Consider the following 17,241-nt stretch of genomic DNA (forward strand, 5'->3'; position numbering starts at 1 on the left):
GTCGACGGCAACAAGGATGAAGCGATGCCCATTGGAAGCAGTCGGCTCAATCTTTCCAATCATGTCAACGCCCCACATAGCAAATGGCCACGGCGAAGACATCACATTCAGAGGATTCAGTGGTACATGCACTTTATCAGCATAAATCTGGCATTTATGACACTTCCGAGCATACTTGAAACAATCTGATTCCATGGTCATCCAATAATAACCCGCTCTCAACAATTTCTTAGCCATTGCATGTCCGCCGGCATGAGTACCGAAGGAACCTTCATGAACTTCCTGTATTAATATGTCCGCCTCGTGTCTGTCCACGCATCTGAGCAAAACCATGTCGAAGTTCCTCTTATACAGCACATCGTCTTTGTTCAAGAAGAAACTGCCTGCCAATCTTCTCAAAGTCTTTCTGTCATTGTTGGATGCCCCTGCAGGGTATTCTTGATTCTTCAGAAAGCACTTGATATCGTGATACCAAGGCTTGCCATCGACTACCAGTTCAGCAGCAAACACATACGCGGCCCTGTCAAGGCGCATCACATCGATCCTGGGAGCATGGTTCCAACGAATTACCTTGATCGTGGAGGATAGAGTAGCAAGTGCGTCTGCCATCTGGTTCTCATCACGAGGTATATGATACAATTTTACTGTTGTGAAGAAAGTTAACAGTCTTCTCGTGTAATCTCTGTAGGGGACCAGAGTGGGTTGGAGAGTATTCCAATCACCATTTACTTGATTGATCACCAGAGCTGAATCTCCGAAGATGTCCAGAGTCTTGATTCTCAGATCAATGGCTTGCTCAATACCCAAGATACAGGCCTCATACTCAGCTTCGTTATTTGTGCACTCAAAAGTCAAACGAGCGGTGAAAGGTATGTGGGCACCTTTCGGAGTAGTAATAACAGCGCCAATTCCACTTCCTCTAGCATTGACAGCCCCATCAAACAACAAAGTCCACTTTTCGTTTGGATCAGGTCCCTCCTCAACAACTGGCTCTTCACAGTCTTTTATCTTGAGGAACATGATGTCTTCATCAGGGAATTCAAACTTCATCGGTTCATAATCATCAATCGGTTGCTCGGCAAGGTAGTCTGACAGAATACTCCCTTTGATGGCCTTCTGTGACGTGTACTGAATATCGTACTCTGTTAAAATCATTTGCCAACGAGCGACCCTTCCGGTGAGAGCTGGCTTCTCGAATATGTATTTCACTGGATCCATCTTAGAAATCAACAAGGTAGTATGGTTCAACATATACTGCCTCAGTCGGCGAGCAGCCCAGGCCAAAGCACAGCAAGTTTTCTCAAGCTGCGAATATTTGATTTCACAGTTGGTAAACTTTTTGCTAAGGTAGTATATGGCATGCTCTTTTCGACCAGACTCGTCATGCTGTCCCAATACACACCCCATCGAGTTCTCAGTCACTGATAGGTACATTATCAGAGGTCTCCCAGGAACTGGAGGTATAAGGATCGGAGGTTTCTGTAGATACTCTTTTATCTCCTCGAAAGCCCTTTGACAATCTTCATTCCACCTGATAGCCTGATCTTTCCTCAGCAATTTGAAAATTGGCTCACACGTGGTTGTTAGGTGAGAGATGAACCTTGCAATGTAGTTCAACCTTCCTAAGAAACCACGGACTTGTTTCTCCGTTCTTGGCTCAGGCATTTCCTGTATCGCTTTCACTTTGTCAGGATCCACCTCAATCCCTTTTCCGCTAACAATGAAACCCAGCAATTTTCCCGATCTCACCCCGAAAGTGCACTTGTTCGGATTAAGTCTCAGTTTGAATTTCCTCAAACGCTCAAACAGTTTCTGCAAATTCACCAAATGTTCTTCTTCTGTCTGAGATTTGGCAATCATATCGTCCACATAAACCTCGATTTCATGGTGAATCATATCATGGAACAGAGTCACCATCGCTCGCTGATATGTTGCTCCAGCATTTTTCAAACCAAACGGCATCACCTTGTAGCAGAAGGTGCCCCATGGGGTTATGAAAGTTGTCTTCTCCATGTCCTCTGGTGCCATCTTGATTTGGTTATAGCCAGAAAAGCCATCCATGAAAGAGAATACCGAGAACTGAGCTGTATTATCCACCAAAACGTCGATGTGAGGCAATGGGAAATCATCCTTAGGGCTAGCTCTGTTCAGATCCCGGTAGTCGACACACATCCGTACCTTTCCATCCTTCTTAGGTACTGGGACGATGTTTGCAACCCATGGCGGATAATTGGTGACTGCTAGAAACCCTGCATCCAACTGCTTTTGCACTTCTTCCTTTATCTTGACAGCCATCTCTGGTCTTGTTCTTCTGAGCTTCTGCTTGACCGGAGGACAACCTTCTTTGAGAGGCAAGCGGTGTACCACGATGTCTGTGTCCAGCCCAGGCATGTCCTGATAAGACCAGGCGAAGATATCAACGTATTCTTGCAGCAATTCAATCAGCCCTTTCTTCACATCATCTCCCAAAGCAGCCCCTATTTTGATTTCTCTCTTGGCGTCTTCGGTGACGAGATTAATCACTTCAACAGACTCTTGATGCGGTTGAATGACCCTTTCCTCTTGTTTTAATAACCTGGTAAGTTCTTCAGGGAGTTCACAGTCTTCATCACCCTCTTCTTCAGCTTGAAAGATTGGATTTTCAAATTCGAAGCGAACCATAGCAGAACTGTTATCAATAGGATCCGGTGATGTGCATCTGCATGAGTGATGGTATGTGCTTATGAGTGTGAAAAAAAAAAGTGGAAACTAAACAAAACATTGCCATTTTTTTTTATTTTGAAAAACTGCAAAAATAGAAAGACAAGGAACGAAATATTTGAATGCAAAAAGACGTCCTTTATTTATGATAAAAATGCAAGTGTCACATAGACGGGCCCTACAATGAGTCACTACGCCCTGGGCGGAACGTAAGACTTGGATATGCATGAATAAACAAAGAAAATTACTCTTCAAGAAGAGTGACTTGGATAATCTCTTCTAGAGACCAATTGTTGATGACTTCACCCGGGATCCTCGGACGCACCCAGTTGTCAATGTCACAATCACTATCCCCATCTTCTTTGTTGACTGCAGAGACCTCACTAGGAATCACAAAATTAACAAGAACAACATCTGCGAATTCATCAGTAGCATCTTCAAACACTTCTCCCTCAACCCTTTCCATAGACTCTTGGACAGACAAATCTTCAACCTGGAGGATACCTTTGTCGAGCAAGGCCTGGATACCATGCTGTAGCTTCAAACAACCTCCACTCTGAGTAGCACAATCCAAACAACCCTTCCCACAACCGGGGAAAACATCGGCCTTCAGCAAGCATCCTTTGATATCCAACAATGGAGTTTTCAACTTCAACACATCCTTAATGGACTTGGCTTCTCCCTCTACCAAATTAACATTTGCACCACCATGCTGGGGCATGGGATTGTTGACGACATTCGGAGCCGGTGCAAGGTCGATGGCCTTTGAATCTATGAGGTCCTGAACTACGTGCTTAAAAGCTTTGCAGTTCTCAATATTGTGGCCAGGTGCCCCAGAGTGGAAGCTACACCTAGCGTTGGTGTCGTAACCCACCGGAAGTCTACCAACAGGAGGAGCCAGAGTGCGTAATTGCACAAGCTGTAGTTGTTGAAGACTAGAAAGCAACTGGGCGTACGACATTGGAATAGTTTCGAAACGCCGGTCCATCATCCTTTGCCTCTGTTGATAAGCGGGTCTGTTACCCGATTGTTGCTGCTGTTGATACTGAGCTGGTTGACGCTGCAGTGGTTGTTGTTATAGTGGCGCTGCAGCTGGAATGGTCACAGCCGCAACATACGGTTGTTGATGATAATTCTGAAAATTATTCCTTCTAACACCTCTGTTCTGATAGGAAGCCAAAGAATTCACTCCCCCCTCTCTCTGCTTATGCCCTCCAACGAACGACTTTTTCACCCCTGACGAAGATCCACCTCCACTTTGGATCTTGCAGGTCTTCAGGTAATTCTCCACCCTCTCTCCGTTAGAGACCACATCAGCAATGTTGGAAGCATTGCACCCCACCAGACGCTCCAGATAAGGTCCAGGCAACGTATTCATGAACATGTTGGCCATTTCCTTCTCCAACATAGGGGGTTGAACACGGGAAGCTGTCTCCCTCCAGCGTTGAGCGTATTCCCTGAAGCACTCATTGTTTTTAAGAGACAGATTCTGAAGTTGAGTTCTGTCCGGAGCCATGTCTGCATTATACTGATACTGCTTCACGAAAGCCTCCGCCAAATCCCTCCAGCAACGGATATGGGCTCTATCCAGCCTCATGTACCATTCCAAGGATGCCCCAGCTAGGCTGTCCTGGAAGAAGTACATAAGTAGCTTCTCGTCATCAGAGTATGCAACCATTTTACGGAAATAGGCTTGCACGTGAGTCTTGGGGCAAGAGTTGCCCTTGTACTTGTCAAAGACCGGGACTTTGAATTTCGGTGGCACTCTCACACCTGGGACCAGCCCCAAGTCAGCAACGTCTACTCCCAAAGGATTCTGTCCTTCCACTGCCTTCAACCTTTCTTCCAATCTCCTAAACATGGGGTCTATGCCATGGCCCATGCCAAAGTCTTCTTGAAGTGGGGGGAACTGATCGTCCTGGTCATCATGAACGGGCTGTTGACCGGGGTCGGCATGCGGGATCGGGATAGGCCCCGGTCCGCTGGGTCCGTTAACCTCTCCCGCTGGAGGATCAGTCACTGTCTCTGGTTGAGTAGGGGGATTCCCCTGTATTATTTGCCTGAGCTCTTGTTGTCCCTGAGCCACCCCTTGAACCACATCCATGAATTGGGTCATGCGGGCCCTCATCTCAGCGAGCTCTGCTTGTACACCTTCCATTGCTCTTTGTTGATTTCTGCGAGTGCCGTACCGGTGAATGCCTGAGTCAGCTATCCTGCTAGTGGAACACCAAACAACATGAGAACACCGCAGCGGTACCTGTTATGCAAGATATGACAATGACTATGTAAATGCAATGACATATTTATCAAATCTAAAAGGTATTCTACCCCCTTGATTCCAGTCTCACATCGGGTGAATCGTGCAAGAAGACCGAGTCATGGATAAACTTCTGAGATCGAGATGCAATAAAGGGAAACCATCATACAAATGAGTTCAATGGAAAAAAGGCCTTAGCCAAAAAATACATCAAAGGAGGATCTCCACAACAAGCCTGTGGATCATCACTACACAGCATCAAAGCAGTAAGTAAAGGGAGGAACAAACAGATCAGAAATCAGCCTCCTGTATACAACCCATAAGGACCGCTCCTCACTTCATCCCGTAACGCCACCGTGTCAGGATGATCTGGAGATTCTATCAAACGCCGGATAAGCAGATTCCTCTTGTGGATGACCCCATCCAGTTCGTTGATGTGTTCTCTATAGTAACTCCCATCATCTTCTCCAAATACCTCTTCAAGTCTGGATTTCTTCAAACTTGCCAGCGTCTTGAGTTCTTCGATATATCCTTGAGCCTCATTGAGTTGATCGGTGATATAACCATTAGTTGATCGGGTGCACAGCAGCTCATGGTTCTTCTCCTTCAGCAAAGTCTTCAATTTCTCTATCTGACCAGTCAGTTCGGCCACCGTCTCTTCCTCCTTTGCCTTCCGAGACGTTGAAAATGCATCCCATTGGTCTTGCCACCCAGCTAATTTACCATGAGCATCCATTAACTGCTGCTTGACTCGCCTCAACTCAGAACCGGATGATCTCAAGGCTTCGTCTGTCTTCCTGAAGAAATCCACCTCCACAGCAAATTCCCTTTCGGCTTCCTCTTGCGATCTGACGGCTTCCTCCTTCTGATATTCTGACTTACGGAACTGATGCACATAGTCTTGCAACTTCTCCCTTAACTCTGAGTTCTCGACTTGAAGTCCTTCCATGGTGTTCTTCAACTTGTCATACTCCTCTCGGCTCACCGTTGCTGACTGCTCAAGAGTAGGTGGATACAAAGGTTCTTCAATAGGAAACGGTAGACCAAACTCTTCGATTCTTCCTTGAAGCCACTCTCCATACTGAGGGTAAGTTCTACAATCTCCTTTTCCAAGAACAGTTCTCCCTTTCTTGATCATCTTGAGCCAGGCTTCAGCCGCCTTACGGGATACAGTCAAATCAGGCGAAGAATGGAAAAACAGACTTTCTTCCACATCCTTTTCCAACGGCGGAGCTCTTAAGGCATATCCAAACTGTCTAACTGCAAGAGAAGGATTATAGTTGATTCCTCCTCTTATTCCTACCAACGGAACATTCGGGAAGTTCCCACAACTGTGAATAATATCCGCCCGAAGCAAATTCCGGTCAGACCACCAAGAAATATCTTCAGCTCTCAACCCCATCAATCTCTTCGACCAACTCAACGAGTCCTTGACATCAACGAATGCTCCTGATTTGGGTAGGTGAGAATTGAACCACTTATAAAACAAAGGCGCACAACAATTCAACAATCCTCCTTTTCTATTCTCATTTTTGTGGTGCACTGAATGAAAGAAATCTCCCAGCAAGGTCGGCACTGGATTTCCCAACACGAAAAGGCGTATTGCATCCATGTCCACAAATTTGGCGACATTAGGGAACAAGACAATCCCATACACACAAAGAGCCAACACAGCATTGAAACCCCTCTGGTTACCGTCTTCCAGTTTCTTCTTTGCTTCTCCCAGTAAGAAATTCAGATGAAAACCATTAACTTTTCCCTTCTGACACATATTAGCCTTCAAAACTGATTCCCCCAAATATGTGGTTGAAGCGACCATGCTGAGATCGGGCAGACACTCAGAATTGTAGAATAGCAATTGTGACTTGATGGGAACTCTGAGAAAGCTGGCAATCTCCTCCAAAGTAGGGACAAAAACATAATTCGGGAATGTGAAGCACCTCAAGGGAGGGTCATAGAATTGTAGCAGTGTGAAGAGAGCATCATGTTGATCTTTGGAAAGAACCGTGACGAAACTTAGAATCAAACCATAATCCTCTCGGAATCCTTCTAGAGAACCAGGATCCATTAACTTCATCAGTTGTTGAATGGGCTCCAGACGGACCACCGGAAACCTGTAGGCGACGAGTCTCTTTCTGCCAATATCCATCTTAAGAGAACCAGAAAAAACCCCGACCGGAATCAAGAAGAAGATGTAAACCCCCTAGAAATGGATAAACATGTGTTAAATGATATGAATGCAAATGATGTGATGATGTGAATGCAATGCAGTGGCATGTCAATGAGGATTGCTGTATCTGCTTGAACATTTGTCAGGTTGCACTGTCTGAAGAGAAAACCACTGAGGAATATAATACAAGATCAAAGCTCTGTTCCAGAAAACCGGGTTGGTAGGAGGTTAAGGTTTCCTGAATTTAGCCCGCCCCTCACTGGTAGGTTCTAAGAACAGAAGTTCGTCAACTTCAGCCCTTCAGTCGTGAATAATACGTTTACCCCTGAAGGTTTGGTATTATTACGGGATAAAAGGCCTCCACTGACTCCCCTCAACAGGACATCCTAAAGCAAGTTCCCAGCCTCGGGGTCCTCGGATTGATCAGCGAGAATGCGCCCACCAGAGCTAACATAATCACGTCTCGGAGGAGAGGCCTCGACTGAGTTCTCGGGAAATGGTCACCAGAGTCGACGATTTCTAAAGGAACATCATGTCGTTACGGAACATCCGTAGGACATAATATATCCAAGAGAAACCTCGTCTGGGTGTGGTTCTTCACGAACGACTTAACGTAGCAACATGCCACGCAAGCCTCATGAACATCCACTCTAAAACCTGTGTGTACACTCAAGCCTGGGTAATGGGCTTATCTCTCGTAGAACATCCCATCCCAACAAACAAACAGCAGCAGATACAGCAAATGAATGCAAGCAAGTAAGTAAATAAATGTACAAAAGCATGAACACCCAATAAACAGGAAATCACACAAGCTAGGAGGGACTCGCTTAGGGAAGATGGACCAGCAAGAGGTCAACTTCTATTCGGTCCCCAGCAGAGTCGCCAGCTGTCGCAACCTGAAAAATACAGTGCGAAAAAAAAAAACAACCGGCGAAAGAGAAAGACAGGAGAGTCGCCACCGTGCGTTATTTATCCCAAGGGAGGGAAAGGAAACGCTCGAAGTAAACCTGAAAAAGGAAAGGACAAGACGGGGTCTCGCAACTAAATCTTGGGTTCGGGAGTCGGTTATGCGAAGGGAAGGTATTAGCACCCCTACGCATCCGTAGTATTCTACGGGATCCACTTATGTAGTTCTTGTCTAAAGGGTATGGGTTTATCTAATGTACTATTTACTAAAAAAAGGTTAAATGAAAATGACTCGCGCGGATGTCGCATCCACTGCATACGTATCTCATCTGAATATGAGAATCAGAGTCTTCGTAGCTCGGCTGACCTATGGGTTGGGGGTAATTGTGTGCTCGCTAAGACATCGCGTCTTATGCCTACGTATCTCATCTGGAATGAGAATCAGAGCAAGCCGTAGTTCGACTAACTACGAGGTTATGGATTGGGTTTTGGACGAACGACGTTACTACGCAATCTACCGGATGCTCGACCTTTGGAGACTTACTCGCCTGTAGTAGAAGGAGTAAACATGTTGCTTTGGGTTTTAGGGTTTGTTTGCATTGTAGGAACGCGCATGCGAAAAGGAAGTCCTAGGCGAAGGAACAGTGCTACCTTAATTGGCATGCAAACGGGAGACTATGCGAAGTCTCGCATCCTATGGGGAAACAATCACATCACACAAAACATGTATCTTAGAGTAGAAAAGATGCCACCAAGGGGCTCAAACATTGCCTCCTATCGAGGTCTTCCAGCTAAGAAAGCGGTAAAATAAGGGTAGGAAGTAAAATACCACACGGATCAAGATCCGAAGTTACAGCAATTAAAGGATAAGCGACTCTGAGATTCTCCCAAGCTGATGCCATCAAAGAAAACCAATCAGTACGGGAAATCGGAATAAACCTCCTGAGGGTATCCCTGCGAGAATACGTGAACCCTCACAAAACTCAACAAAAGGGGTTAGGCAAACAGGATGAAATCAAAAGATAACAAGGCCATGGCAACACAAAGAACAGGTTAGAACAAAACAGAATAAAAGCAGATACTGTCACGTTCGCGACTGCATCGCTTAGCGAAAGCTTAGCGAAGCTTCGCTGCGTGCTCGCCTAGCGAAGCGGCTAGCGAGCACCTGCGGGATTTGGGTTTCTCATTGGCACCTGCACGATGTTAAAGATTCCAGATCCTATGGCATTCACCTCAGAAACGAAATTGTTAAACAGTCAAGGCATAAATCACATATTCATACACAAATATAACCCTGTGGGCCAAACCTGAGATTACCTCATATATTCAGTATTCAACCCGAGGCATAGAGTAATAGGAACAGAGGCATACCTGATGAGAGAGATTGATCGAACGGCGCGGCTGGATTTGCGAAGCCCTGTTAGGGTTTGCGTAAGGCGGAGGCAAGAGAGCGTGTGAATCGGGGTGAACTTCTCGGGGTTGCCTGAAGATTGCTGCAGAGTAACTCCTAGGTCTCTCGAGATCTTTCTCCAGTGAAACTCCGAGTGTCCCCTGTGAATTTCCAAGTGTCTGAAACTCTGCTAAAACTCTTGTATTTATAGGCTAAATTCGTGGACTTGTGGGCTTGGAATGAAGTCAGCTGAGGCCCGAGGCTTTTCTGTCATTTTCTGAAATGCGCGCCCTTCGCCTAGCGAAGGATCTGCTCGCCTAGCGAGCATGCCAGTTCTCTTCGCTAGGCGAAGCATCTGCTCGCCTAGCGAGCATAGCAGCTCAGCGGCAAATTCTTGCTTCTTCAAGCTTGGCGATTTGTATGGTGAACTGGCCCCATTTGGATTTGTTGGTGTTGTCTGATCATTTAAATAGAACCCAAAAAGTGTCCTGGATAATGCTCGAGCTTCTTGGAGCCAATCCTGGTTGACATGATGCAATGTGATATGAAATGCTAAATGACCTAAGCAATGCATGAATGAGGAGGGCAAATTTTGGGGTGTTACAGGCTGGTGTCGAACACAGGTCAAGGGAGTTCCAAGCGCGCTGAAGGATAAAACGCAGCGTTTTGAGTGTTAACCCTAGGCCATTTGCAGGCGGTGGCGGACGGTGGTTTCCACCGTCTTCTCCGGCCAGCCAGGCGGAGCGCCACCGTGAAAAAATGCAGAATTCAACAAAATTCATATCATTGGAAAGGTCTTTTAACCAGGAGCACGAATATCATAATATCTAAGCCTAATTCACCATATATTTTACAGATCGAACGAAAGAAGTTTCAACATCCAAACTTGAAATCCACATATCTTCTTCAATTCTCAACCAAAATTAATTCTACTTACATCAGAATCATCAGCATAACAGGATCTACAAGATTATGTCAATAAATTGGAGAAATAAGCTGGTCGAATTTCCACTTACTTGGAATGGCAGTGCGCTAAATCCACGTGTTCAAGCCTCTAAATGATCCATATCCACTCCGGTAATCTTGATTTGAAGCTTTGAGTAAGAATTAATGGTTGAAAGCACTTGGATCTTGCTCAATCTTCAAGTTCCATCACCATGTCCATGCACATGAATAGCCTCAAAACCAGCTCAATTTCCACGAATGATGAATGATTCCTGCTCCAAATTCCATGAGGATGATGAATCTACAATAATCTTGAAGAGTTGTGTGAAGAAATTTGAAATTTCAAGGAGAGAGAGTTTTGGTGGGAAAAATGAATTCTAGATCTAGAATTGTGGTTATGGCAAATTCTGTTAGGATTTGGCTTTTATATCATGTATTAATCACCATGCTAATCACAATTAGGCTTGGTTAATTAAAATTAATGAAATAAGAGGTGTTTTGCAAAAAATGAAAAATGAGGTAGCATGTACAATTCCTACGTGAACAGTGCCATGCAATGGTCCAATTTCACTCAAAATCATCTAATAAACACAATGGAATGATCAAATGGCTTGCATAATCAACCAAATTCAAATTGTGAATTTTCCCTCCAAAATGCATATGAATGAACACATGATCATATGAACTTTTTCCATGCAAGGCAATGGTTGATTTGAAAAGTATTGGTCAAGACAAGCATTTTGCAAAAAAAGTGGACCAATTTGGAGTTTTGGATCAAAAGTTATGCCATGTTGAACTTCCATGTACACTTTGTGATCCTTCGGTCATAACTTCTCAACCAATCATCAGATGGACATGATATAGGACTTTTTGAAAAGGGGAGAGAAAGATCTTCAACTTTCATGTTCACCAAAAATCCATTTGAAGCTTCTTTGATGTTGCAAAGTCAAGTTGAATGTGGACCAAAAACTTGCCATTTTTGGAAACTTTCAATTACATGTCACTTTCCATTTTTGGAAACTTTTGCCCTGACTTCAAAATCTTCAAGATAGATGTTTGAAATGACAAATGGACCTCTTTTGAACATGATGGAGATGTTGAAACTCATTTCCCCACCTCATAGCCCTTAGTTGACTTTACAGTTGACTTTCTGTGGTCCTCAGATGACCTTGACATGCCCTGATCAGCTTGAACCTCTACCACTTGGGGAAATGGCTCAGAAATGAAACCCCTAGCTCATGTAAGCTCCTTATGATACTCATGCGATCCTCATCTCAATAGAATGCCTCATCTCCTTGAGAAACCCTGGTTGAGAGAAAGTCATTGATTAGGGTTGACCAGAGGTCAAAACCCTAATCCAAAGGAAACTTGAGAAAGCACAATGAAACCCCTGGTGATGACATAACCATGATGATGGTGATATACCCTTGCAAACAAGATAATGTTCAATCTCTTTGAGGAATCAAGAAGCCCTGACTGAAGCACAAACCCTCAAATGGTTGATCACCAATTTAATAAGACCCTCAGGCTTGAATCATGTACCTTCTACATCTTCTGAAAAGACTTTAGAGGATGACCTTCTTATTTCAGATGATATGCAAAATGCAATGCCTAATGTCCTAAAATGAAATGCAATGTGTCAAACTAGTCCCAAGAAGAGGAGGGCAAATTTTGAGATGTTACAACGGGTCTGGTAAGATGAGTATTGGTGATGAAGTCAATCTTTCCTTCTACTTCTGAAAACTTTCTTCACACTCTTTTGTCCATTCAAAGTTCTTACCCTTCCTCGTTAACTGAGTCATAGGCAAAGCGATCTTTGAGAATCCTTCAATGAACCTCCGATAATATCCAGCTAGTCCAAGAAAACTTCGAATCTCACCAACATTCTTTGGACTTTCCCACTTTGTTACTGCTTCGACTTTACTCGGGTCTACTGCAATACCTTCTTTACTGATAACATGACCAAGAAATTGTACCTCCTTCAACCAAAATTCACATTTCGAGAATTTCGCGTATAATTGGCGGTCCTTTAATATATGTAGCACAATTCTCAAATGTTCTTCATGCTCTACCTCATTCTTGGAATAAATCAAAATGTCATCAATGAAAACTAAAACAAATTGATCTAAGTACGACCTAAAGATCCTATTCATGTAATCCATGTATACTGCTGGAGCATTAGTCAAACCAAATGGCATCACTAAGTACTCATAGTGTCCATAATAGGATCTGAAAGCTGTTTTTGGAATATCATCCTCCTTCACCCGGATCTGATGATATCCAGACTTCAAGTCAATCTTCAAGAATATCGATGATCCCTTTAACTGGTCCATCAAGTCATCGATTCTAGGCAAAGGATACTTGTTTTTTATAGTAGCTTTATTAAGTTGTCTGTAATCTACACAAAGTCTAGAAGAACCATCCTTCTTCTTAACAAACAAGACTGGAGCTCCCCATGGCGATACACTCGGTCTAATAAATTCCTTCTCTAACATCTCATCTAACTGTTTCTTTAACTCATCCATCTCTGAGGGTGACATTCGATAAGGAGATATAGAAATTGGTCCAGTGCCTGGAACCAAGTCTATAGAAAACTCCACTTCCCTAACCGGTGGTAAACCTGGAACCTCTTCTGGAAAAACTTTCGGGAATTCACAGACCACTGGAAGATTTTCAACACTAGGGGTTTCTCCTTCTGACATAGAGAATAACATCATAAATTTTTGGGTGAGAGTTTCCACCTTTATGATTTCTCCATTATCTTCTCTAAACGTTAAAATTTTCTTCTTGCACCCCAAGTTTACATCATTGGCTGATAACCAATCCATTCCTAAGATGACATCTAGGTCTTTTAGCGGGAGTACTATAAGATCTACTAAGAATCTTCTATTTTCTAAAATTACAGGGCAGTCTGCACAGACTGAACAAGTTACCATTCTTTCTCCCGAGGGAGTTGTAATGGTCAACTTATTATTGAGATCAACAATTTCAAATCCCAAAATTTCCGCATAAGATGTAGATATAAATGAATGTGTAGCTCCTGAATCGTATAATACTGATACCAACTTATCTCCAATTAGACACATACCTTGGATTAACCCATCTGACTTTGAGATCTCAGCTCCTCTAATTGCAAATACTCTTCTTGTGGTTGGCTTGTTCTGATTCTGAGGTCCTTGACCAACATTTGGGCCTCCGTTCCTTGCTCTCCCTACATTGTTATTGTTTATTAGGACGCTCTTCTGGCTTGTTGGTTGGTTTTGTCCTTGGGGACAATATTTGAGAAAATGACCCTTCTGACCACAACGAAAACAAGCTCCAATATTTCTATTTGGACAATCTTTGTTAAGATGTGCCCCTCCATAGCTGTAACACTTGAACATTAACCTCCTAGAATCCTGGTTATGATATTGTGTAGGCCTTTGATATGGCCTACCCCCTTGTTGGGTCCTTCCTCCATGGCCTCGGTTAAAATGGCCCTTGTGATTGTTGTTTCGGGTTGGTACTCCTGATCCATATTGATTCTTCCTATTGTCAATTCCTTCCAACTCCAAACATCTTTCTATCAGCTCACCAAAGCGCATAATATGCAGAGGTAGAACCGCCCTCTGGATATCATATTTCAATCCATCTTGATACTTTTCACACATCCATTCTTCCCTTGGATGCAAGTGGTAAAATTCATAATACTTTAGCAAGGATTCAAACTTCCTAGTATACTCTCCCACCGTCATCATACCTTGACGCAGGTTCTGGAATTCTCTCTCCTTCTCTTTCCTACATAGCTTTGGAAAATACTTGCCCAAAAATTCTTCTTTGAACAAGATCCAATTGATCTCTCTTCCTTCCTCTTCCAATAATCTATGTTTTCCTCTCCACCAGGCTTCAGCGTCGCCTGTCAGCATGAATGTTGCATAACCGACTCTTCTATTCTCTCTATAGTGAGTGAAAGAGAATATCTTCTCTATCTCTTGCAACCATTTCTCAGCACCCTCCGGATTAAAGTCACCACCAAACTGTGGTGGTTTACCTTTCAGAAACGAGTTCAATCCCGTATCTTCATGCACAGTTTCTCTTTGCTGTTGCTGAAAAAGTTGATGATCACGAGTGATTTCCAGGATTTGAGCATTTTGTTGTGTTTGAACTAACACAGCCGCAGCAAGTTCACGAACATCTCGAGTGTCAGCTTGAGAGTTCGTTCCAGTTTGGGAATGATCTTCTCGTCCTATGGGGATGTTAGCTACCCCTTCGGGAGTAGCTTCACCACTCACATTCCTACCTACACCTCTACTAGCGCCTCTACCAGCACTCCTACCACGCCTCACGTTTCTGGCGTTCTGAACCATAACTTCCTTAAAAGGATAAGTTATTAGGTTCAATCATCCATAAGACATAAAGAACATAATAAATATGTATATTTATATCCCAATGAATGATTCATCGATAAGGATTTTGTCCATTCTCTCACATGCAATGTTATGTTTAATATGTTGAATTAATGCTTAACGTTAGTTATGATTATGTCTAGAATTTTGGCAAAGATAATCAATATTTAGTGTATAAACAAAAGCATATCAATTTATTCAATAACAACGATTACAAAAACCATGACCATGTTTCATTTAAAAACATCTATTAATAAACCAAGCTAAGACTAGTAATGGTAACACTATAATTATCATTATTGCTAAGAAATCTTTACCTAATTCTTCATGCTTGATAATACCAATAAGAAACAAGATAATGACAAGAAGAGTGATGAATAAAAGAAAACATTTAGCCATTTGTAAGGTATGGATAAGTACTTTGAAATTGATATGAAAATAATGAATAGGTGTGAAGTATTTATATAATGAATTTTGTGAAGTGTCCGTTACGTTACCGTTGGGTTTGTGACCGTTGGGAGAAAAAGAAAGAAGAATAAGTTAAGTGTGTTAAAGACGCTTCCTAGATCAGTATCTTAGAAGGCTATCAAGAGGAAGACTCAACGCACAAAAGAAAAGTTATCATTCTGTTTGGAATCCAACTTGATACAATCAGTATAACTCTAGACACTTACGGTCCGAGCTGAATCGACCAGCTCTGATACCATTAAATGAGACAGCCTATGTCCCATTAGTGAAATTCTAAAATAAAATACAGAAAATTAAAAAAATTTAAATAACAAGACTGAATTAATTAAAATATACTACTTCACATATATATGCTTCAAATATGTTTTACATAAAGTTTGACACCGTTAAGACTAGTGGCCTTGCCACATAGATAAAACTTAAAATAAAAGTACATGAAGAAAATCAGAAGAAAGCTTAACAGAAGGACCTCCTAAGTCCAACAGGACTGACATTTATACTGACTGTATATAATATTACGTACTAGTAACGATGTGATAAGCGTTTGACAAAATGCTAGCAACCTCCAGCCTTGACATTATCGTAATCTGTCACTCCATAGCCTTCCCTCCTAAATGGTCTAGCTCGTCGCCTGATCATCATAGATCACTCCCAAGATGCAAGACAAAAAGAATATAGGGCTAAGATTTACGTACAAGTTTAAAAGTGGGAATAGGATGTAAAATAGTAATATATATATATATATATATATATATATATATATATATATATATATATATATATATATATATATATATATATATGACAATCACAATTATTCGAACAAGCGTATCTTTATCCCATATTTACCTATACTCTATAAGTGTTTATTCTAATGCATCCTTGAACTATATGCTGACTCAGGCCACTAAACGCTGTCAAGGATACCTATCCCATTTACCAAGATCAGATATCACAAGACCACATGCCACCAACGTACTCCCAATTACCAAGAGCTACGCCACCTAACTTCACATGGAGTCCAGGTGTTATAAGTCGATCGTCCCTGAGGATTCAGGCCAAGACCCTCGTCTTGCCTAGCATGCATAAATAATAATCCCCGTCGGGATTGTAGGCGGCTGATCAACCTCGTACGTCCCATACCGCACGGCAGTGGACTTACACATTCCTCAATGTAGGTCTATATGATCGCCCAACCATCTTGTAGCAACTCTGAACCATAAGTATTTAGTTAATATTTGGGAAATATCGTATCAACCTTTCAGGTCATAGTTATTATCTAATTACTTCGGTTGAGTGCCAAATCCATTAAATGTCTTGTCTATTTCTCCTTGGTGTGATCCTTATCTCTATATAACTAGTTCAGTTTATACAATGAATAATGTATGGTTGACTTCCCAGGTAAGAGAGGTGGACCGTAAAGGACATGGTCGACCAAGTCTTTTCCTTAGCCAGAACCCAACCGAATACAACTACTCAATGTATCCAACTTCCATTATTTCATTGGGGATCTAACACTTAATATCTAATCAATGTTGTTGTTTCTCTCCTTAATAGATCATTTCCTTAGTCTATCAATCACAATCATTCAAGTATAAATAAAATAAATAATTAGACAATTAATCAAACAATGTAAGCACAATACAACCTCAAATTGTCATAGATCATTCTTATGATAAATAATTAAGGTCGGCATAACCTCGCTTAGTGATTTGGGAAAATCATTATTCGAGAATAGACTCTCCTTACTTATTTATCGCTGGTAGGGCTTGGGTAACCACTACCCACATATATATATTAAGCTATTTTACGTTAACCGTCCCAACGTGTACGAGACCTTGCCCCCACCTTTTGTTGTTGATCGTTGTTGAAAGTCCACGAGCGTTTTTTCTGATGTTTGCCCAGAACCTAATTTACGATAACCGTTGAATTGTACGAAATTTATAAAATAATTAGAATATAATTTACGGTTAAATAAACATAATCCCGTTACAAATTAAAATATTTATTTATTTAAAAT

General features: G+C 42.3%; 1 protein-coding gene across 1 annotated transcript; it reads right to left on the reverse strand.

Moving 5' to 3' along the window:
• Positions 1-12,098: 12,098 nt before the first annotated feature.
• On the reverse strand, positions 12,099-14,714 carry LOC127129841 (uncharacterized). Its single transcript, XM_051058959.1, has one exon. It carries the CDS (start codon positions 14,712-14,714, stop codon positions 12,099-12,101), a length of 2,616 nt encoding a protein of 871 aa, XP_050914916.1.
• Between the last annotated feature and the right edge of the window lie 2,527 nt (positions 14,715-17,241).

Source organism: Lathyrus oleraceus, chromosome 3 (assembly GCF_024323335.1).
Source record: "Lathyrus oleraceus cultivar Zhongwan6 chromosome 3, CAAS_Psat_ZW6_1.0, whole genome shotgun sequence".
Classification (NCBI taxonomy): Eukaryota; Viridiplantae; Streptophyta; class Magnoliopsida; order Fabales; family Fabaceae; genus Lathyrus; species Lathyrus oleraceus.